Below are 25,077 nucleotides of genomic sequence, written 5' to 3'. Positions count from 1 at the left end.
GTTGGACTCTCATGTGGTCAACCGTGGTTCAAGTCCTGGGCCTGAAGCTTGAAACTTATTGCAGGTGCATGTGTGTGCATACCCCAAATCCCTTAATCATAGTCTTGATTAAGACTGTGGGCTTGGGCCATTCATGAGAAAGGAATGCAATGCATCATCAGCTGATAGTCAATTACTCAGTGCTCAAGTTAGCATGTAGAAGTTCTATATTTCTGTGGTACAATTATGAGGAAACAACCCTCTCAAATATTGTTTGTGGAACTATAATCAGCACGGCAGCCTCCAAAGGCAATTTTCTACTTACAAAAGTCTATACCATTTGAATCACAATCCTATTACTCAGGATTTATCCCATACATATGTCTGCATACATAAGGAATACTACATGCTCAATATTATTTATTGCAGCTTTGATTTACCACAATAAACAGGAGCAAATGTTTATCTTTCAGTAAGATATAAGTTATGTAAATTATCCAGACAGTGGGATAATAGGAAATAGTAAAAGAAGTTGAAAGTCTGTGTTTGGATATGAAAACTCTCAATGTTGTTAAAAAAATAGGCTCAGGGGACCAGCAGTTAGCATAATGGCTGTGTCGCTGGATTACCATGTAGTCAATTGCGATTCGAGTCCCGGACCCAGTGGCTTAAACTCACACTGGGCGCGTGTGCCTGCGTGCCCAAGATCCCGAGAGGAGAATGGAGGAGAAGGGATTGGGGCGTGGCCATCCCCCCTGGGAGGTGATTTCTCACTTTCTGTCTCTCTGTCTCTCTCTGTCTGTCTGGCGAGGGCACGCGCCCTATAGCAAAAATCTCAAAAAAAAAAAAAAAAGACTCAGAAATGTAAAAACAATTTGTTTTTTTAAGGATTCTTTTTAAAAGCTTTTTAAAAGAATTATTTAATATTATTTATTATCATTATTTTTTAAATAATTATTTTATTTATCTTTATATATTATTATGCTTTTCTGACTTGAACAGAGAGAGAGAAAATGAGAAAGCAAGCCACCCATTTCGAGGCTTGAACCACAGTTGGCCATGTGGGAGTCCAGCACCTTTAACTACCACGCCATCTGCCAGCCCCCTATTATTATTATTTTAATCTTCTAAAGGGCGTATATACATACTAGAGAGAGACAGAGACGGAAAGTGAGAAAACAAGCCACCAGAATCAGTACTTGAACCACAGTTGGCTACATGGGAGTCCAGTGCCCAAACTACCATGTTACCTGCTGGTTCTGAAAAAATTTTTATTTAAAATGATAAAGTAAAAGTTTATATTTTATTTGATTAAAGAAGCCACAGACAGTCACAAAAACTAATAAAGTAGGTTCAGGCATGCAAGTGTGTGTACATGCATGTGTATGTGTGCCTGTGCACATAAAATGGGAGCAGGGCAGATGGGAAGTGCACTTTCAATTGTACAGCTTTTAATATTATTCTTATTTTTGAAGCACGCGAACATATCTATTTACAACACATTACAATATAAGATGCAGGAAGGAAAGAACAAAGGTAAGGAGGGAAGAAAGCACAAAGAAAGAGGAATAACTTTGATTTTACAGTTTATTTAGTGGTATAATGTTGGTCAAATCACTTAAAGTTTTTCTCAATTTCTGCAAGTTCAGACCGATGATAATAATAACATATACTTCATAGCATTGTTGAGGATTTATTTAATGAATATGTAACATACAAATTTAATTAAGGCATAACATTAATACATAATTAAGCATTTCTGGCAGAGGACAATACATATCGAGTATTAAGAAATGTTAAATGTTAATATAACTTAATGGCCAACCCAGAGATAGTTGTCCTGCCTCCTCAGCAGCTTCACAGGTCATGTCATTGAACAGACATGTGGAGACTGATTTTCTCAGCCTTCAGGATCATTTGAGGGATAGAAAACCAGATTCAGTTGCACACTTTTCACTCCCATTACACAGGATGGGTAACTCATTTCTTGATGTATTTGCTTTTCTTTGTGCTAGAAAACAGGGATCACAAATCATTTTTGACATTGAAAGCACAGCAAAAACTATATAGAAGTCTCTTTCCATCCCTTCCTTTCTATAGAAAGCCTGGTTGATAAAATATTGGTGTCTGGGTTTCTAAGGACCACAGATGCAAGATGAGATTCGTCTGTTTTTATGGTCTTTCATACATGAATGTAAATTCCATCAGCTACCCTTGTCCTCACCTCCTTACCACCCTTTCTAATCTGGCTGTCTTTTATGCTCTCAATGAACTATCCCTGACCTTCTCAATTCCCCTTGGAACTGGCCAGGAATGAAAAGTTTTATACTTGAACTAACATGAGACAAAATAAACTGGAGATCATAAGTTTTGTACACTAGAATATTAGAGTTCACAAGGACCTCAAAGAAGATCAAATTAAATCAGAGATTTACATAAGCCCCCATAGTTAATGGCAGAATTTGACAGGGAAATTTGATTATCTCTGAAGTAACTTTCTGTAGCACACAATATGGCCTTTCAAAGTATGCGTGCAGCATATGATAACCAAATCAAGGATATAACCAGATACATAATTTTCAACAGAGAATTTTTCATTCTTGTGTCTGTTTAGAGTTTCTTCCCTGAACCCCTCCCAGACCCTCTAGAATCCACTCCTCTCCCTTCTGGTATCTACACTTGTCCTCCCTATGATTATATCTTTGGGTCCTTCTCTATCTCAACATTTGATGATTACTATGAAATTGTATATGCAAAAATAGTGAGGTGGCACTGGGATACAAAAAAGAACATTTGTTTAGAAAAAGATAATTACTCCATCACATGTAAGAAGTCACTGCTTCTACGTAACTGCCCCAAGCCAAGAACCAAGACACTAAAATAAATAAATAAATAAATAAATAAATAAATTAATTAATAAAAAACAGATGAGAAAACAGATAACAATAACAAAGCAATACAATCAAGCAAAGACAAAATATGCTCTCAAAATGCTTATAAATTATAAGAAGAAAAGACACAAATTTAATCATTGCTTAAGGGGAGAAACAGAAAGATCTGAAGATACAATTGTAGGAAGGACATGTGCAGATCCCAGAGACCGTAGTAGAGAGGAGTGAATAGTAGAAGGTGGGTGGGAGGGGTTCACAGAAGAAATGCTTAACAGACACAAGAATGTAAAGTTCTCTGTTGAAAATGACATACATAGTTATAACCTTGATTTAATTGTCATGTACTGCATGCATACTTTGAAAAGTCATATTTCGTGCTATAGAAATGGACAATTAAATGTAAATAAGAAATTATAAAAAGAAGAAAAAAATAATTATTTAGGAAACAATATCATGCAATGCACAAAATTAATAATGCAGGATATATCAGCTCTGACAAATGGAAAGATACAAAGAAAACAAAGATGGTCTGCAGGGTAGTTGTGAGAACAGTCTGTGAAGCAGACACACCTGCCTCAAATCCTGTCTGCCACTGAGAAGGAGTGCCAGGACTTGAATCTTAAGCTTTTTCATCTGCAAGCTAGGATAACAACATCCTCTGCTTTGGAATTCAATTAAGCAAAGGATGTGAAGCCTTAAGCAAGGACCAGGCACACAGTAAGCCCACAAGTAGCATTATTATTAGATGGCACCACAGGTAGTGATGAAGGTGAGCTTCAGAGGCAGAGTGCTCAGAATTCAAATTCAGACTGCCAGGTTGTGTGATCTGGTCTAGTTACATAACCTCTTCTCTTGCCCCTCCCCCCCCAAAAAAAAGGTAAAGAGGAGGTCATTGAGATAATTGCCAATGATTTCTTTGAAGTAATGGGGTTTAGATTAAACTCTAAGGGCAATGCAATAAAATACATACTTGTATTGGTTCTAAATCCATTGAAATTCTTTGGAACAAAGGTTGTAGTATCATTTTTAAAATTGATTTCCTGGATGAAGAGTGGAATAAAATAATAACTAACCTAAAAAATAATGACATGTCAAACAATAAAGTTGCTCGAGTCCTCAGCTACATCTCAGATGGAAGTTCACTTTGCTGATTATCTTCTCAGTGTCTAAGATGAGCAGGTGAGAGTACTTATTTAAGTAGGAGCAAAGCATTTGCTGCAAAGAGGAAAATATAACGAAGAGGATTTTGATGCCAGGGACCTAATTTGGTACTGATGACTCAGTGCTCCAAGCACATCCAGGCCGACAGTCTCGATCTTGCATGTGTGTACACCGAATGTTTTGAACAGTATTAAGTTTTTTTTACATCTCTCTGAATTTACTCTCTTTTTCCCCTGCTATAGGATGTGTGCACACATCAGAGAGAGAGAAAAAGAGAAGAGAGGGAAAGTGAGAAAAAACATTCTCCAAGGGAGATGGTCTCACTACAGTTCCTTCTCCTCCATTCTCCTCTTGGGATTCTGGGCATTCGCGCACACACGCCCAGGATGTTTTCAAGCCACTAGGCATGGGGACACAAACCTTGCGGAAGGCTATGTGGGATCCAGCCTCCTTAACCACCATGCTACTAGCAGGCCCACTCCTGGTTTTATTTATTAAATTGTAATTAGAGATGAACTTGTGAAATCATCTGTTCAGTGAAGCAAGTGTAGAATTGGAAAAAATCTGGTTCATTAAAGAGAAAAAGTAAAGAAAGACATTAAATGACCATTAAACTACACTATTGACAGTTTAGATCAGACCAATGACTCTTAGAAGAGAGGAAACAGCATCAATATTTCCTTAAATTGTTTGCTAGATCCTTCTTTTTCTCTGTGGCCATGATAATGAAAGATTAAAGAGCATGCTCTGGTAAGTTTTTGTGAATAAAGAATATGAGGCAGGGGGTGGAAAATGGGACATCATCAATGAAGGATTAGAATGGACAACCTAGAGCAGAAATGGAAAGATCTGGTTATTATTGTAGGGAAGATAAGAGTAGATACTGGAGACTGTATGTGAGGGGAGTGGATGGCAGTGGGTGAGTGGGAGGGGGAAAGGGAAGAAACACTACTAAACAGAAAAGAGAATGAAAAGTTCTCTGTTGAAAAGTATGCTTATGGAAATATCCTTGATACGGTCGTAATGCACTGCATGCATACACTGAAAAATGATATCATGCACTATAAAGATGTATAATAATAGAATATAAATAAGAGAAATAAATTAGAAAAAATAATAGGGACTGGGACACATTTTACTCAAAGTTTCTTAGGCTGATACTATACCATTCATCTATGCTTTGATTTTGGGGTTAAATTCCAATTGCATCTCTAAAGCTGAAACTGGTGACCCTATTTAAGAACACAAGAAAACTTTTATATAATGGAACTTGTGACAATTGTTTGATTGCAATTGTAGCAATGCACACATTAGGATGGCAAATAAGTGCACGAAGTTCATAGTCTAATATTGAAAATAAATACTACATGCTTCACACAGATGAGATAACCATATGCTATTGGCCAGAATGAAACATGAACAATCTGGGGCCAGCAGGTGGCATAGTGGCTAAGGTGTTGACTCCCACATGGCTACCATGGTTCAAGCTGCAGACCTGGCATTTTGAAAATCACACTGGGCACTTATGCATGTGTGCCCAAAATCCGAGTGGAGAAAAGAGGAGGAGGGATTGGGGCATGGCTATCTCCCCAGGGTGTGAGTTTCTACTTTCCCTTTCTCTGTCTCTCTGGTGAGTGTACATGCCCTATGACAAAACCCAAACAAACAAGAAAATGAGCAATTTAACTTAGAGACTTGGTCTTACTAACAGGCTGAAAGGTAGAAGCACAGTTTATAAAGTTCAGAGAGTCATAAATATTAATGTACAATTTAAATTTTTTATGAACATTAATTTATTAGTAGACCTTTCCAGTGTCCATTAAACATATTCATAAATTGTACTGGCTATACTTCATTATCAGAAATACATTTAAGGCTATATCTTTTCTAAGTCTACTAACTCTAATAACTTTTCAAACAATTTTAAATAAATTAACACAATTGCAATTTATGATTGGTATGAGTTCTATACAGATGTGGAGACTAGAGAGTTAGTGTAGCAAAATGTATACCATTTCTTTATGATTGGTAAATATTTGTATGCCTATGTATCTACCTACCTACTTTTCTTCTTTCCTATATTTCTGTATATATATCCACTCATCCATCTTCTATTGATTGAGCTTTCTACTTGAGTTCTTAAGATCTATCCATGAGTTATCTATACATGTAATCTAGAATCAAGAGAGAACAATGTTACACAAAATAGTAAGCAAACTTTGACAATACCAGGTTGCTAATTATTAGTGGTTATTGTATGGTAGTTTAGTTTTATACATTAAACATTTTTACCATGTGTAAATCTCAGAATGAATGGCAATTATCAAAATGTTCTTGAAGCTAACTTGGTCCCAGTTCAAGGGATGGAGGGAGAGAGAGAGTGAAAAGCACCTTTTAGGTTAGACCCCATTTTTGAATTACTGTATAAACTTCAGAAAGTAACATTATTCACTGGTTCTCAATTTGCATCATCTGTAAGCTAGAGTTGGCTAGATTTTTTTCTTTATTTTCTAGAAACTCCAGTTATTAACTACATAAGACATATTGAAGGACCATTTTTGCATGGATCCATAAGTCTACAAGTCAAATACTGTATTCAACTAAGGGAAATGACTCACATCCTTTAGAACCTCAGGATTTATTTATAGGAATACATTCAGTCAGAAAAATACCTGCATATCCATGTTTATTGTGGCATTATTCACAATTGCTAAGACATGGAATCAACCCAAACATCCAAGAACAGATGAATGGATTGAAAAAGTGTGGCGCATATACAGTACATAATACTACTCAGATTACTGTATAAACTTCAGAAAGTAACATTATTCACTGGTTCTCAATTTGCATCATCTGTAAGCTAGAGTTGGCTAGATTTTTTTCTTTATTTTCTAGAAACTCCAGTTATTAACTACATAAGACATATTGAAGGACCATTTTTGCATGGATCCATAAGTCTACAAGTCAAATACTGTATTCAACTAAGGGAAATGACTCACATCCTTTAGAACCTCACTATTTATTTATTATTTAAATAAATAAATAAATAAATAAAAATTAAAAACATTATGGCACCAAAGTAACTTGTTACTGCTGAGAAAATAGACAAATACCCGTATCTGGAGGTGAATGATTTCTAAATTCTGCCTTTAATTACCATGACCTTAAAAAAATACTAATGTACCCTTGGTCTTAGTTTCAGCTTTTGTGGATGGGATTTATTGTACATGACTCTAGTATCCTTAAAACCTTTAATGGACATAAGGCTATAAGAATTTTCCTAACATTTACTATACTGTTTGACGTTATGAAATCTATTCTAGGAAGTGTAAGGATTAAAAATAAATACATATATTCTTATTCTTATTAAAGATGCGTCACAAACATATTCAATAGCAAAGACTCTTACTCACCAAATTTTTCCATTTTTTTCTGCCTTTGAAGTAACAAAAGGTATTCATCAGTGCCTTTGCAGCAATAATAATTCGACTATTTCTCAATGCGCAGGGTACTGTACTAGGTGCTGGTACTTTTACACTTGCCTTTTTTCTTAGAGACTATTGCATGAGACCAGAGGAAAGCCACTCTTTCTTAAAATATGTGAATATCTTAAGGGAAAAATATTCAAATAAATCATTACATTTTACAAAGTTGGAATATTCTAAAATGTGACTCCTTACACAGTGAAATGTTTGAGTCTGATAATGTTTTATAGTAAGTGTTATGTTCCATGAAGAACAATTAATATGAGCAGAACTCAGACACTGCTGAAGTTGATGATAGCTATAGTTCTGCCATGCACAAAATAATATTATGTAGACCCACTGAATGAGGCAGAAAATGCTGAACATTTTTGCATGAGGACATTAAGGGGTATGATCAGTCTTCCTGGACTTAAAGATACTGGTACTGAGTTTCCTCATAGAATCCTTGACATCCTTATTTCTAAGGGTATAGATCACTGGATTCAGGAGGGGAGTGAATATGGTGTAAAATACTGACAGTACTTTGTCGATTGGAAAATTTGTAAAAGGCCACACGTAGATGAAGATGCACGGGCCAAAGAAAAGGGTCACGACAGTGAAGTGGGCGCTGCAGGTGGAGAGGGCTTTGGAAGAGCCGCCCGAGGAACGCTGCCGCACAGTGACCAGAATGATGGTGTAGGAGATCACCAGGAGGATGAAGCACACCAGTGCAATCATGCCGCTGGTGGAGATCATGAACACCCCCAGAATGTACGTGTCTACACAGGCGAGCTTAATCACCAAAGGCAGGTCACAAAAGAAGCTATCTACTTCGTTGGGTCCACAGAAGGGCAGATTCACAGTAAATGCTAACTGACTCAGAGCGTGGAAGATGCCGACGATCCAGGAAAGTACCACGAGCCCAACGCACATTCTCCGGCTCATGATGGTTAAGTACCGCAGAGGCTTACAGATAGCCACGTACCTATCAAAGGACATGGAGATGAGCAGCACAATCTCAGCCCCTCCTAGGAGATGCAGGAAGAATATCTGGGTTATGCAACCTTCAAAAGAGATGGCTTTATACTCACTGAGGAAGTCCGCGATCATTTTCGGGGTGGCAAATGAGGCCAAAGACATGTCGATGAAGGAGAGATTGCCTAGCAGAAAGTACATGGGGGAGTGCAGGCGTGGCTCTGATATGACGGTAAGCACAATAAGGAGATTCCCCAGCACAGTGGCTGCATAGACTACGGAGAAAAACAGGAAGTAGAAGAGCTGAAGTTCCCAGGAGCTGGATAGACCTCGTAGTATGAATTCAGTCACAACTGACTGATTGCTCCAGGCCATTCACTCTGACTTCTGGAAGGACTCTGAAATTTTCAGATGAGATGGGAACTAGGGAAAAATACAGTAATCAAACTCAAAGTAAGATTTTTTTCCATAGAATGATCTGATGGCAGCTGTTCTGTCCTTGCCCCACTCGCGATGGCCAAGTAGTTCCCTCGATGGTCTTTCCAGATATGTATGTATGTGTATACACACACGCGTGCACACGCGCACACACACCACTCATATATATATATATATATATATATAAAATTTTAATTTTTATAAAGCAAAAATTACAGTTTTTTTTTAACACAGAACTTCATATTCTTTTGTCTGTTTAATGTTTCTTGCCTTTGCCTCTCCCACCCACTCCTTCCCTTAAAGTCCCTGCCATCTACATTTATCATCTCTGCTATCACATCTTCAGATCTTTCGATCTCTGCCACAGAGTGCATACGTTCAGCACGTATTTTAAACAATGAAATTAAAGATAAGTTTCAAAAACTTAGAATTTGTCTTTCAAGTAAAATATAATGTGAAATGTAAAGATATTCATAACTAAAGTTTAAGATACTCAAATATTTACTCCCCAGCTTGTTAATTTTTTCTCTATGATAGAAAGACACGAGGTGGGTGTGGAGAGCAGACAGACAGGCACCCCAACAGGCTCTTCACTCCATAATCCATCCAGCCTTAGGCAGCCCGGATCATGGACATAAGTGCACCCAGAGTGTACAGGGAGACCTCAGGATGCCAACTTGGAACCTTCCCGTGTGGGTCCAATTGCAAAGCTTGTGTTATCACTGTACTGCTGATTGACTGGAGAAACACTTCTTAAATTTCACAGCCAGCTTCCAAAACGTTTTGCAAAGGAAGGAAATGGTAACCGCTTTTCAGGACATCAAGATGGGTGAAGACTGACAGAAATATTTGAGAATCATGGCTGATTATTAGTGGAACATAATACTGTAAAGGCATGTGGATATTGGTCTCTTACAGTGGCTAGGAAAAAGGGATAGAACATAAAAGGGGAGGACATGGTCACAAAGAAATGACACCTATTTCAGTTCTCTAATGGACATGGTCCAGAATAAAAATGAATAGTCTCCAATTCTTAATTCCTCATTTCAGTTATATAGATACTATAAATGGCTCTCATTCTGTGTCACCAATGCCATACATTGATCAAAGGCTCATGAAATATTCTGGTTAGAGCCTGAAGGATTCATCTATTTACAAGTGTATTTTAAATAGAAAGACTGTTAAGTACCAAGCTGCCTCAAGTCAGATATATTTTAACTGCTAGAATTTATCAATTTTCACCACAACAGTTTTAAAGAAAAAGCACTCTTCCTGTTTTTAGTATTTGCAAGAAGAAAATATGAGACAGGCATATGTAGAAATAAAAGATGGTAATGGCAAACCTAGGAGAAGTTATATAAGAGAACATGCCTCAGGAATTCTATGTAGACAGATGAAGGAAATTGCCACTGAGGTCTGAGAGGGCTTTACAAAATGCAAAGAAAGTTGATTGAAATGAGGTATACCTAAAACCCTCTCCGTCTTGCTATTAATGCAGCTTTTGCTTTGCTTTTCTTTCTTGAAACTCTGCTTTGAGTATACATACCAAACAATTGTTCCAAAACTGACCAAATTTACCCAATCAACTCTGGCTTTTTATTCTGACGTTTGGTGCCCTTTTTTCAATTTCCCACTGTTCTGGCTTTACCCATCCCAGAAAATTTCAGAGTTCTTCTGCACATACCTACCTGATATTAAAATAAATGTATCCAGCACAGTTCTTGTTTAAATTGGTTTATCTGTGACCTAGGACTCAGGGTATGTGGATTTTCTTGTCCCGCAATTTGGGTGTAATTGGACTGGTTACTAAGTCAGGTTGATGCCTCCAATTCTTCATGTGAAAAGTAGGTGACTTAATCCAGATAATTCTAAGATCTTTCCACATATGCAGTGATATTCTAATACCCAACTAATTCCTGAAAGCAGTGATAATTGCTCCAGAGTGAACTCGGATAAATCACAAGTCTAATTTATGGAGAAAGGGGACTCGGGGTCCTTGAGAACTTTGTATTTATTCGATCTACAATGATATGAATTGACTTAGTGAATCACATGGCATGTAAAAGACCAGCTGCTGCTTAGGGAATGAACAAATGTTCAAGTTGCAGTGGGAGTTGTTAAAAAGTTCAGGTTGATTTGGCCAGAGTTAAAGATGAATGTATGACTCTTATTAAGTACTTTATGTACAGGATATAGATGTGGCAGGATGGGGAAAACATATGGAATATCCTTTATCTTGGACAACCGCAAAGATTTAACAATCAGGACCTGTTACACAACTTACATAACTGCAAATAATATCTCTCACTTCCTCCATTAATAAGTAATGATAAGGAGTGGTTTCTCTATTTGGGATAAAATCCATACAGTAAATAATAAGATAAATGTTTGAGCCTTTAAATTATATAATAGTCACTTGAATCATGATAGATGAAGAGAAGAAAAGAGAAGTAAAAAATGAGAAAAATGTGGCTATACATTTTAACTACATAAAGGATGTCATGTGATCATTAAATCTTAAATATCTCTTCAAAAATCAGAATAACAACCAGTAAAATTTAGATCCTAGCCATATTTAAATATTTCTCTATTAATCTTTTTTAATATTTAGATTGTGCACAGCTTGTACTGATCAGCCTTGTATCATAGGTGAGCATGTGCCTGGGGTACTCAGGGATATTTCCAGACTTGAACTAGGAGCCTTGCCATGTAGCACTGACTCTAAGAGTGACATCTTTTAACACTGCTCCACCTTCTGGCTCCATCCACTGCTTTATCTCTTAAAAAAGGACCTTCACCATTACACACTGTGATGATTCAAATATTCCTCAGTTTGAAGCAGGTTGTATATATGTATATACAGGTTTTATATATATAAGATTCTGATTGGATATAGAAGGTAATGCCCAAATTTGGTAGATTTCTACATATCTTTACATCTCACTACTAATATCTCTAATCTGTTTCCAATAGATCTCCACTTTGACTTTTTACTCCATTATTTTTAATTGTTTTAAAGTGGATTTTTTTCCTTTTATGTTGAAAGAAACTTCTCGTTTAAATGAAATGCGTGTGACTGATGTAGCTAGAGAAGAGGAAGAATTTCTTCATGGGATGTGATGAAGTGTAACAGACATTATGCCTGTAATTTGCTATTATCTCCATAGTCAATATATCAAACTTCTTAAAATATTCAAATTTTATGTTTCTTTTGTATTTTTTAAAAGTTTTTTTGTTTTGTTTTTGTTTTATTTATTTATTTATTTATTTATTTATTTATTTTTGCCACAGGGCACATGCACTTGCCAGAAAGGAGAGAGAGAGAGGGAAATAGTGAGAGGGAAAATGAGAAATCACCCTCCTAGGGGGATGCCCATGCTGCAGTTCTTTCTCCTTCAGCCTCCTTCTGGGACTTTTGGCATGTATGCACATGCACCCAGCATGATTTTCAAGCTACCAGGTCTAAGACTTGAGACATAGCCATGTGGTAGTCCAACATCTTTTTTTTCCAGACAGTGGTTTTATTTTGAGTCTAACACCTTAACCACCACTACCTTGTGGCCCCACATTTTGTGTTTCTAGTGGTTCTTTTATGAAATTACAAATTAATTAATGGGAATACATATATTAACTAAAATTCTGTAATTTTATATAAATTTACCTCTGAGAAGAGGGGAACATAGGGAATAGTAGGGTTGAAGTATGGGGTATAAAATCAAAACTTCTTTCAGTATATTTGCATTGATAGTTTTGACTTAGGTTAGGAAATAAAGTTTAGTTTGGAAAGCAGAGCTATTATGCTATAAGTGATGAGAAATTTACCATAAGAATTACATCTCAGGATCAGCAGATGGCATAATGGTTATACACTGGACTCTCAAATGGCTGACCGTGGTTCAAGTCCTAGATCTAGTGGCTTGAAATTCATGCCAGGCACATGTATGTGCATGCCCAAAAAAATCCTGAGAGAAGACTGGAAGAGAAGGGATTGTAGAGTGGTCATCCCTCGCTAGGGGCTGATTTCTTGCTTTCTGTCTCAAAATTTCTCTCTTGGGAACCAGCAGTTAGCGTAATGGCTATGTCGCTGGACTCCCACGTAGTCGACCGTGGTTCGCGTCCCAGACCCAGTGGCTTAAAACCCACGCCGGGCGCGTGTGCGTGCGTGCCCAAGATCCTGAGAGGAGAATGGAGGAGAAGGGATTGTGGCGTGGCCATCCTCCCTGGGGGGTGATTTCTCGCTTTCTATCTCTCTGTCTCTCTCTGTCTGTCTGGCGAGCGCACGCGCCCTATAGCAAAAAAAAAAAAAAAAAAAAAAATCTCTCTTAAAAAAAAGAATTAGGTATAAAATGGGGAGTTGTAGAATCAGAACAATACTAACCAATCAGTCTAATCTCAGCAGAAACCAAGCCCATCTACCTACAGAAACAGAGGTAATGAGAGAGGAAGTGATAGAAAAATTTAAGTGAGGCTGTGGACCCAAGATCCTGAGAGGAGAACGGAGGAGAAGGGATTGCAGCGTGGCCATCCCCCCTGGGAGGTGATTTCTCGCTTTCTGTCTCTCTCTGTCTGTCTCTGTCTATCTGGCGAGCGCACGCGCCCTATAGCAAAACAAAAAAAACTCTCTCAAAAAAAAAAAAAAAAAAAAGAAGGCCAGCAGGAAGCATAGTGGTTAAAGCACTGGATTTCTGCGTGGCAAACTGGAGTTGGAGTTTTGAACCTGGTGGCTTACAGCTTATGCCAGGGTGTGTGTGCATGAGTGCTCAGGATCCTGAGAGGAGATTATGGGGTGGCCATTCCCTTTAGGGGATGATTTTTCACTTTCTCTGTCTCTGGCTCTCTAGCAAGCACAAGTGCTCTATAGCAAAAATCTCTTTAAAAAAATAAATACATAAAGAAGAAAATACATATCCCTCATCTTGATTCTCACTCCCTGAGATAGCCAGTGTTTAACAACTTGATCTGCTTTACTATTTCTTGATTTTACAAACTTAAGATAATATGACACATATTTTCAATTTTTGTTCGATGAGACCTTGTGGACATATTTTTAGGCTCATATATTTGAATCAAACTGATTCTTTTTATAATAGCTTCTTTTGTGTGTATGCGTATGGATGTTTATGACTTTTATGATTCATTTACTGATATGCAACCAGATTTTTTCCTTTATTTTTCCTACTGCTTACTTGGCTAAAATAAAGAAATCTCTTTAAAGATGTTCTCTTTGAGAAATACTTTTATTTCCACAAATTTATTCTCAAATGAGAGGTTTATGGATTAAGTGACATGAAAGAATGTATAACAACTATTGCCAAGTTTTTAATTTGTTTGTTTTAAGTCCAGCAGTTCATACATTCATCAACAATACAAGATAGCACTTCTTCTTCTTTTAAATTTTTTTGATCTATCTGATGATCAAAACTGGAAATGGTTTTTATTATAATATACAGTTTAATAGCTATTAATAAGGTTTAATAGTCCTCATAGACTTATTTGCCATTCGATGCTATTTTATTGCCTGTTTAGATTCTCTGGCCATTTTCTCCCTCATTAAATCTTGTCCTTATGGGATCAGCAGTTAGTGTAATGGCTATGTTGCTGGACTCCCATGTAGTCAATAGCGGTTCAAGTCCCGGACCCGGTGGCTTAAACTCATGCCGGATGTGTGTGCGTGCATGCCCAAGATCCCGAGAGGAGAATGGAGAAGGGATTGCGGCATGGCCACACACCCCCTCGGGGGATGATTTCTCACTTTTTATCTCTCTGTCTCTCTCTGTCTTTCTGGTGAGTGCACACGTTCTATAGCAAAAACCTCTCCAAAAGAAAAAAAATCTTGTCCTTATTATAGGAGTTTTTTACATATTAAGGCTATATGTTGCAAATACTTTCTCATTCATTATTTTCTTTGGGTTTCATATGTAACTTTTATTTAAGTAAACATAAAAAGTTTAAGTTCAATTTTGTTGAGAAAATTTTTACATGTAAGTGCATCGTTTGATTCATTTTGAAAATTCATATGGTTGTGTGACCATCATCATAATTATGAGATAGCATGTTTTCATCACTCCAAAATATTTCCTTATATACTTTATCATAAAAACCCCCATCCCTTCAACCCCAAACTCTAAACACTACTGATCTACTTCTTTATAACTATATTTTGCCTTTAAAAATATTTCAGGGGCCATTCTCATGGCTTAGTAGCCAAGTGATCCCCACATGGTCAGCCATGGATCAATTCCTGACGCTGGCAGCTTGAAAACCATGCCATGTGCTTGTGTATGAGTGTCCCAAATCCCAACAGGATGAAGAATGGAGCCGGGGTCACGATGCGAGCACAACCCATACTGGGGAGTGCTTTCTCCCTTTTCTTCTCTCTCTGTCTCTGGCAAGTGGGCACAACTTCTGGACGCAGATAAGATTTATTATCTGTTGACAAGGATGCGTATGGTGGTCTCAACTGGGCTGGGCTGAGGTGTATATCATGCTGGGTAAAGACTTCACAATTTAAAAATCTTTTTTTAAAAATTAAATACATCAAGAAGAAAATACATTATCTCTCACCTCAATTCTCACTCCCTGAGACAGCCAACGTTTAACAACTTGATCTGCTTTACTATTTCTTGATTTTTATAAACAAGATAATATGACACATATTTTCAATTTTTGTTTGATGAGACTTTGTGGACATATTTTTATAAATACATTGGAATAAAATATATTGACCTAAAATTATATCCCATTCATATAGCGATTTAATGTATGAATAATAATAAATTAATTAATTAAAAAATAAAATTTAAAAAATTAACAAACGCAAGAATGTAAAGTTCTCTGTTGAAAATGTTTATGGTAAGATCCTTGATTTGATTGTCATACACTGCATCCATACTTTGGAAAGCTATATTGTGTGCTATAGAGATATATAATGACTGAATGTAAATAAGAAATCATAAAATAAAAAATTAAGAAAGCTGGAAAAAATAGGTAAAAACTTTTCAAAGTTAATTATACAATATGTATTATTTTGCATCTGGCTTCTTTCACTTTGTTTTGTAGTCCTCAACTAGAAGTGATTTTGCCTAGTAGTGAACATTTGGCAACATTTTTGATTGTCGTGAGGGGACGGGAATGCTATTGGCATCTAGTAGCTGCAGACCAAGGCTGCTGCAGAGCATGGTACCGCGCACAGGACTGTCCTCCCAGCAAGTGCATGCTCCAAAATGGTAATAGCACTCACAATGAGAAATCTTGATTAACGTAAAGCTCTTGAGGTTTCTTTTTGTTGTATGTATTGGTAAATTTTTCTTTTAAACAGTTAAGCAGTATTTTATTATATAGGAATACAGCATCTAATTTGTTCATTCACCAGTTGATGGACTTTTTTTTTTCTACTTTTGGGCAGTATGAACAAATAGGTATTTTTATAGACTTACACTTTTATTTCTTTTTGTTAAGTACCTAAGAGAACTTTTCCTGGGTTATATGGTAATTTTATGTTTACTTCATGTAAATTGTCAAACTGTTTTCCCAAATGGCTGTAACATTTTGTACTTTCACCAACAATACATGAGAGTTTGTGTTTCATTCTCTCCTTCTCACTCTCTCTCTCTCTTTTTTTTTTCTGTATTATTATAGGGTGCTTGTACTTACTGGAGAAAGACAGAGAGATAGAGAAAGTGAGAAATCACTCCCCAGAATGACCACACTACAAATCTCATCTTGCAGTGAGCCTTGCAAGATTCAGCCACCTTAACCCTCATGCCACCTGACTGACCCTGTGTTAATTCTTGATACGGACACTTTATGCCAATTGGTGGCATACTTTATTACTTACTTAGCAGCACCTTTTAAAGAACAGAAATTTAAAATTTTGACTTATCCCAAGTTATCAATTTTTAAATGATCTTTTTTTTCATTTTTTTAACTTTTCTTAGAAATTTCTACCTAACTTTAAGGTACAAGGACTTGCTTCTATGTTTATCAGAGTATATTTATAATTTCAGCTTTTATATTTAGGTCTATATTCATTTCAAATTAATTTTTGTATAAGGTATAAGCAAGGATTATAGATTGACAGTATTTCTTTGTGTTTGCATATAGACATCAAATTATTGTAACACTTTTTGTTAAAAAGGTTATTCTTTCCCACTCAGTTATTTCATCATCTTTTTTGAAAATTGGTGACCATATGTGTACATTTATTCTGAACCTCTTCTGTTTTATTTATTTACTTGTCTATCCTTAGACAAAATACCATGCTATACTGATTACTATGATTTTATATAAGTGTTGAAAACAGATAACAGAAAGCCAGTATGAAAAATCTTTCCAATGCTCCCAGGGACATGAGGAGGGCAAATGGAAGGTTTTGAGGACAGAAAAAAGGACTGGAACACAACTGCATATGGAAATAGTGGTTGCACTGTCAAAGGGGAGTAAAACACGACAACTGGTAGATTATATCAGTGCCTTCTTCAGAACCAGTTTTCTGTCCTCTAAGTAATATGCTCCTCTCAGTATCTCCACTAATGATAAATGCTTTGAAATGATCAGGATCTAAACAAATCTAAGGGCTCACCATCATTCAAGGATGTTGCTCTGGTCTTTACCTGGTAAGAGTGGCTGTTACCCCACCCTTTTCAGAAGGATCTATACCAATATGTTACATGGGAAATTACAGTAACCTAGCATCAATGGAAGATCCCTGGCAAGTCAATGATCAGACAGACTGGCACCAAGGAAACCACAGCAGCCTTGAAACTGTGGAGGATTGCCACACATCTAATAAAAGTACCTCACTGGAGCTCAAACCTTGGTGCTCCTTTGCAACAAAGATCTCATACATTTGACAAACTTGGAAAACATTTAAAACCTAATCTGGAATACATTACTCAGAATAGAAATCACACAAGAAAACAAAGTGGACTTTAATGGATATGACAAATTATTTCATTACATTAAGCATGAGAAAATTCATATGAGAGAAAAATGCAATGAATATAGTGAATGTGTTAAGGTCTTCAGCCATATGTCACTGCTCATAGAACATTGGAAGACTAAGATAGGAGAGAAACACTGTGATTGTAGTGATGGGGGAAAGCCTTTACCCAGAAGTCAGACCACACACAGCATCAGAAAACAGTCATGGGAGAGAGACCCTGTGGATGCAGTGGGTTCCAGAAAGCCTTCAGCTGGGTGTCCCATCTCCTTTTATACCAGAGAATCCATACAGGAGAGAAACCTTCTGCATGCAATAAATGTGGGAAAACCTTTACCGATAAATCTTAATAAACATAGAAAAACTCACCCTGGAGAGAAAGGCTTTGAGTGTCATGTATGTCAGGTTTCCATGGTAAGTCACAGCTCACTTCACACCAAAGAACCCATCCAGGAGAGAAGCTCTCCAAGTGTGGCAAATGTCAGAAAAGCTTCAGCAACAGGTCATGGCTGATTATTCATCAGAGAGTTCATACGAGAGAGAAACCCTCTGGTAGCAACGAACATGGGAAAACATTCCCCATTAAATTTAGCCTTATTTTATATTTAAAAAATTATATGGAGGAAAAACCATCTGGATTCAATCAACATGGGAAAGCCTTCATCCAGAGATCTGAGCTCATCAGGGAACTCACATGGGAGAGAAGTTTACCATTACAGTGAACGTGGAAAAAAATTTAGTGTGAAGTTACTTGTCAATACTCACTGGAGGACTCACAAGAAACCTATGGATGCAATGAATGTGGGAAAGCCTTCTCCATCAAGTTTAACCTCATTCTCCACCAAAGAACTCGCACAGGTGAGAAACCCTATGACTGTAGTTAGTCAATGTGAAAAAACTTTCACCCAGGGGAACCAGCAGTTAGCGTAATGGCTATGTCCCTGGACTCCCACGTAGTCGACGCGGTTCGCGTCCCCAACCCAGTGGCTTAAAACTCAAGCTTGGCGCGTGTGCGTGCGTGCCCAAGATCCCGAGAGGAGAATGAAGGAGAAGGGATTGTGGTGTGGCCATCCTCCCTGGGGGGTGATTTCTCATTTTCTGTCTCTATGTTTCTCTCTGTCTGTCTGGCGAGTGCACGCGTCCTATAGCGAAACCTCTCCAAAAAAAACCCAACAAAACAAAACAAAAAAAGGAGTAGAGAAAAAACTTTTACCCCAAAGTCACACCTGACTATTCATCAGAGGTCTCATAGTGGAGAGAAAACTTACCACAAAGCCTTCAGCTAGAAGTCCTATCTGCTTATTCACCAGAATATCCACTTAGGAGAAAAACCTTATGAATATCTCAAATGTGGGAAAACTTCCTCTCACAAGTTTAGTCTTGTTATTCACCAGAGAATCCATACAGGAGAGAAAAACCCTATGGATACAGCAAATGTGGAAAACGTTTTCCATCCAGTTCAGCCTTGCTTTATATCAGAAAACACATACTGAGGAGAAAGCCCAAGAATGTATTCAGTGTCAGAAATCTTTTGCTCAGAAGTCACATCTTATTGTCCATCGAAGAACTCACACAGGTGAGAAACCTTATGGATGTAGTGAGTGTTGGAAAGCTTTCTCCCACATATTCACCCTCATTCTACATTAGAAAACTCTTGGAGGGGATAAATGAATGAAATTGATATCTAAACCTTGTCATTGAAAGGGCATAGCTCATATACCACTGAGTTTGCAGAGAGTAACAGCTAAAGACTACAGCTTGAGGTTGTAGATAACCTTTCATTCCAAACATGCATGCCATTTGCTGTCAGAAAATGCTGTTGGATAGAATGCCAGTCAATGTTTAATATCTTTTCTGATAAATACCAATTGAATGTAGTCCACCCAGACAGAGTCAACAAACAGGAGGCAATATCTATGTATACATTGACTATGGGTATATTGTGAGCATGAAATTCAGCTACATTGATATCAGAGAATTAACATAAAGGAAAAAAATTCTATGCTTTAATTAATCTGGGGAGTTGTGCTTTCATGAGTACCACTTTATGGAAGAAGTCATTTTTCAGCCTTTATGATGTAATAGGCAGCATTATAGAAAGTATTAAATAATACATTTATCAGAAACAAAGCAAAAAATATATCAGAATAATATCCAACTATGTAAGCATTTTATACCTTTTTATTATAAAAATGAGTTGCGTGGGTTAGTATAAATGTGCCTACACTTTGTTGTACATAAAACCTTCAAATAGACTATTTGCATTAGATATTTGTATCATTTACAATGCTATAAAAATTTTAAGTGGCCTACAATGGCTCATTGTTTTAGTAAGACATCTCAATAAAATACTATGTACTTTTTTGACCCCTACACTTTGCTGGTATTTGTAAATGGGTCTGAGATATTTTGAGTTTTCTTGAGTAAAATTTTATTTCATAAAAAGAAAGAAAGAAAAAGAAAACAGATAACAGGAGTAAAATAAATTTTCCCTTCTAGAAAATTGCTTTGGTGATTTTAGTTTCTTATACAATGTCATAAATTTTAGATTCACTTTGTTTATTTCTATTAAAAAGAAAGCCCACTGGGATATTGACTAGTGTGATGTTCAGTGTAGAAAATAATCAAGAGGTAACTGTTATCTTATAAATACTGCATCTTCATATCCATGAGCATAGTCTCTCTGCTCTCTATTTCTCTTCTCTCATGTATCTTTGTATCTCTGTTTCTCTCATCTTTGTATTTATTATATTTATTCTGGGTCTCAGGAAGTGGAAAATAGCAATACTAGAGGCATGCTTAACTCTTAAAAAGTGGTACTCAGGTGTGACATATATTTCCATTTGTATTACATTAAACAAAGTAAGCCACAGTTTCAAGGCTCTAATAAAGTGAGAGCTAAATTCCTTTCACAGCATAAGAAGATCACTGAAGGGATGAACCATATGAGAAAAAAAAGCTAATTTTAATTGTTTTTTTTTTTTTTTTTTTTTTTAAGAAAGATTTCTTTTTCTTTCTTTCTTTTTTCTTTTTTTCTTTTTTTTTTTGGAGACGTTTTTGCTATAGGGTGTGTGCACTCACCAGACAGACAGACAGAAAGTGAGAAATCACCCCCCCAGGGAGGATGGCCATGCCGCAATCCCTTCTCCTCCGTTTTCTTCTTGAGATCTTGGGCACATGCACACACGCGCCCAGCATGAGTTTAAGCCACTGGGTCCGGGACGTGAACTGCGGTCGACTACATGGGAGTCCAGCGACATAGCCATTATGCTAACTGTTGGTCCCCTAGAAAGATTTTTTACTATGGGGTACACGTGTTCACTAGAGACAAAGATAAATAGAGAGACAAGTGAGAAATCACTCCTGGGGGGTTGTCATGCCGCAATTCCTTCTCCTCCATTCTTCTTCTGGGATTTTGGACATGCACACACACATACCCAGCATGAGTTTGAAGCCACCAGGTCTGGGACTCAAACCATGTTGGCCAAGTGGGAGTCCAGTGATGTAACATTTATGCCATCTGCTGATCCCACCAATTTTAATTTTTTTTTTTTTTGAGAGAGATTTTTGCTATAGGGCGTGTGCGCTCGTCAGACAGACAGAGACATAGAGACAGAAAGCGAGAAATCACCCCTCAGAGGGGATGGCCACGCTGCAATCCCTTCTCCCTCATTCTCTTCTCAGGATCTTGGGCACGCACGCACACGCACCCGGAGTGAGTTTTAAGCCACCGGGTCCGGGACGCAAACCACGGTCAACTACATGGGAGTCCAGCGACATAGCCATTACGCTAACTGCTGGTTCCCCTACCAATTTTAATTTTAAAAAATGCAGTCTAACACATTTACTTCCATGAATAATAATCATATTGTTAGTAGTCAATAAATAAAAATATTCATAACCATTATTACCTGAAAATCATATTTTATTGATTAAAATCACATCACCTTAGTCAAAAATATTTCTTTATACCTATTTCATTAATAATTTCCTGCTTTAAATGTATCCTTTCTCTGTACCATCTGAATAAATTCTTACAAAATACTCCTTTTAAATTATTATAATCCTGCTATGATCTTACAATGGCCCCTTGTTGTCTTTTATATCAAGTTAAATTTTTAGAAAGTCCTTCTTGTTCTGTCAAATCACTAACTAAAAATTTTGCTCCACTGCAAGTAAGTTGCACTGTTTATCTTGTGCAAACTTTTGCTCCTGGCAATCAAAATTTCAGCTTTTATTCTAGGTCAAGTTCATGGCATATCTCCTGCAAGAGCACTTTCTTGATTGATCCAGCACATTATCAACCTCCCTTTAGCTAAAATCCAGTTCACTCATGGTCTCTGAGAACTGATTGAGAATTAGACTTATTTGGTTGCATTCTTCAATAATTGTTTTGTTTATGAATACTCAATAACTTCAAAGAAGTCTAAATTGAAACTCACAGAGGTGAGTGTTTTTGGATTTTATTCTCATTACCTCTAGTGCAAGGTTAGAGGACCAAAGTGCTTATTGAATTGGTTGGCTTGATACTTCCTGTTGCATTTTGAAATGATGGCTTTTCCAACTTCCATTCCCCAACTACTCAGGTCCAGGTGAAAACAATTGATGTAAATTCCCACAAGATTCTTGACTTTTATTTCCTACGTGAACTCAGTGCCATCTTTGTTGTTTAATAAATCCCACTGCAAGAAGATTTCCTGGTCAATTCCCAAGTCCCTACAACACCCATTTTATCTACAGCTGCTAAACAACTAATGATTCAACTAGGCCATTTATTTGTATTTAAGATGACCTCCTATGTTCTCTCTCGGAAGCCCACTTAATGCTTTGAAAGTTTAAAGCCCTGATTTTGCTATTCGTCTGGTAAGTAAAAGTATTTTACAAATTATTTCTACTAAGAGATTTTTAACATTTGCCTTTCACGTTCTGATCTCCTAACCACTGTTCCATGGTGCTGAGATCAATAAGACATCATATGTTGATCTATATGAAGGGAGAATTCAAACAGAGTGGGTTGAAAAGATCAATTTTTTTATTTTTTTCCCATAAGAGGAATATGATATATTCCTTAGGAGGCAAGGAAAACATTTTATATTTGGAATATAACTATTTAGGGTAAAGTCTTTTTTTTTTTTTTTTTTTTTAGGAAAAAAAAAAAGTAAAGAAAGAATTGTGACCAAAAAAGTTAAATGGCTTTCTTTTGATTGTACGATTCTATTGTAACAAAGCTGATAATAACTAAGTCTTCAACCACTGGCTGAATATAAGAAAAAAAAATTTCCATCTATTTCTTTGTGAATTTGTTGACAATTTTTCTCTGAAAATTTGTAAGAATTCTATGGCTGTTTATTGAAGCCTCATTAGACTGTTGCTTAAGAAGCTTTATGTGTAGTATAGTTTTTATGTATTTTCCCATAAAGATATCTTTATGAATGAATGTACATGTATATATGTACATGTATATGTGTGTATGTGTGCATGTGCACGTGTGTGTATGTGTGCTCACCACATTATCACCATAAAGTGCTTACCAGGTGTTGGTTGTAATCTTTAGGACTATGTAGATGGATGAATGGACACAGGTGGGTGGTTCTGTTAAGAATGGTATTTTCTCAATTTGAGTGTTAATTTAATAAATGATTTAAGACATATATTTCTAAGATCTGTAGTATTCTACAATTCTTTTTCAAATCAATGTACCAAGTGAAAAAGATGAAAAAAAAGTAAAGATGTTTTCATAAAGAAAACAAAGTTTAGAAGAGTAGACTTTTAAAAATGGATCTTATGCTTCAATTGGATCATATTTTTCTTAGCTTTTGTTTGTTTGTTTTTTGATACAGGCTCCTATCTATGAATCAAGACAATGGAGATAGCCAATAAGTCTACTGTGTCTGAATTTGTTTTGCTGGGGCTCTCTAACTCCTGGGAACTACAGATGTTTTTCTTTATGGTATTTTCACTGTTTTATGTGGCAACAATGGTGGGAAATAGCCTCATAGTCATCACGGTGATAGCTGATGCTCACCTGCACTCGCCTATGTATTTCTTGCTTGCCAACCTTTCCATCATTGATATGTCTCTTGCCTCCTTTGCCACCCCCAAGATGATTACAGACTACCTAACTGGTCACAAAACCATCTCTTTTGATGGCTGCATCACTCAGATATTCTTTCTACACCTTTTCACTGGTGCTGAAATTATTTTACTCATGGCCATGTCCTTTGACAGGTATATTGCAATATGTAAGCCCCTGCACTATGCTTCCATCATCAGCCCCTGGGTGTGTGTTGCTCTTGTTGTAGCTTCCTGGGTTGTGGGAATCATGCATTCAATGAGTCAGGTCATCTTTGCCCTCACATTACCGTTCTGTGGTCCCAACCAGGTAGACAGTTTTTTCTGTGACCTTCCTGTGGTATTTCAGCTGGCTTGCGTGGATACTTATGTTCTAGGTCTTTTTATGATCTCGACAAGTGGCATAATTGCTTTATTCTGCTTTATTCTTTTATTCAATTCATATGTTATTGTCCTGGTCACCATCAAGCATTATTCTTCCCAGGGTGGATCTTCTAAGGCCCTTTCTACCTGTACAGCTCATTTCATTGTGGTCTTCATGTTCTTTGGGCCCTGCATCTTCATCTACATGTGGCCACAAAGCAGTTTCCTGATAGAGAAGATCCTGTCTGTGTTTTATACCATCTTTACTCCCATTCTGAACCCAGTAATCTATACCTTGAGAAATCAAGAAGTAAAGACAGCCATGAGGAAACTGAAGAATAGGTTTCTAAATTCCAGGAAGACAATTCCTTCTCATTATTTTTAATTTTAACTTTTAGTTACTTTCTAGTTTAATGTTCTTTAAGTGTCACAGTTTTTACAGCACACAGTATTGGTCACAGTGCTGTGCCAACTCTTCTTTCTGGAGTTATTATCAAAATGTAATTGCCAAGAATTTGTAAGGGCATGATATCAGTGCATTTTAAAACAATTTTCATACAAGTGTTCAAAATATATTTGAAATTCCAGAGAAGTAAGTTAATAACTAGGATTATTTGTTTAAAAAGGACTATTTATTAAAGATATTAGGAATGACTGCCCCAGTTAAGACATCAATATTAACAGTCAGTTCACTAGAAAAGAGGAACAAAATTTGAGAAGAGGAAATACAGCTTAAAGGAGAACGAGGAGGTAATGACAACCATATATCATTAGCAACTGAATTACTCAGTGA

The 25,077-nt window shown here is 36.8% G+C and overlaps 2 protein-coding genes across 2 annotated transcripts; one reads left to right on the top strand and one right to left on the bottom strand.

Moving 5' to 3' along the window:
• Positions 1–7,897: 7,897 nt before the first annotated feature.
• Positions 7,898–8,845, bottom strand: LOC102497385 (olfactory receptor 4K3). The gene has a single exon (XM_006165006.1). It carries the CDS (start codon positions 8,843–8,845, stop codon positions 7,898–7,900), a length of 948 nt encoding a protein of 315 aa, XP_006165068.1.
• A 14,867-nt stretch (positions 8,846–23,712) lies between these two features.
• LOC102501513 (olfactory receptor 4K2) lies at positions 23,713–24,669 on the top strand. The gene has a single exon (XM_006165016.1). It carries the CDS (start codon positions 23,713–23,715, stop codon positions 24,667–24,669), a length of 957 nt encoding a protein of 318 aa, XP_006165078.1.
• Positions 24,670–25,077: the final 408 nt, after the last annotated feature.

The sequence above is a fragment of the Tupaia chinensis genome, unplaced genomic scaffold (genome assembly GCF_000334495.1).
Source record: "Tupaia chinensis unplaced genomic scaffold, TupChi_1.0 Scaffold143788_1, whole genome shotgun sequence".
Taxonomy (NCBI): Eukaryota; Metazoa; Chordata; class Mammalia; order Scandentia; family Tupaiidae; genus Tupaia; species Tupaia belangeri.
This window is presented reverse-complemented; position numbering and strand designations above follow the sequence as displayed.

Coding starts and splice junctions, on each gene's coding strand:
- LOC102497385 (XM_006165006.1), bottom strand. CDS start 8,845: ATGGCCTGGAGCAATCAGTCAGTTGTGACTGAATTCATACTACGAGGT.
- LOC102501513 (XM_006165016.1), top strand. CDS start 23,713: ATGGAGATAGCCAATAAGTCTACTGTGTCTGAATTTGTTTTGCTGGGG.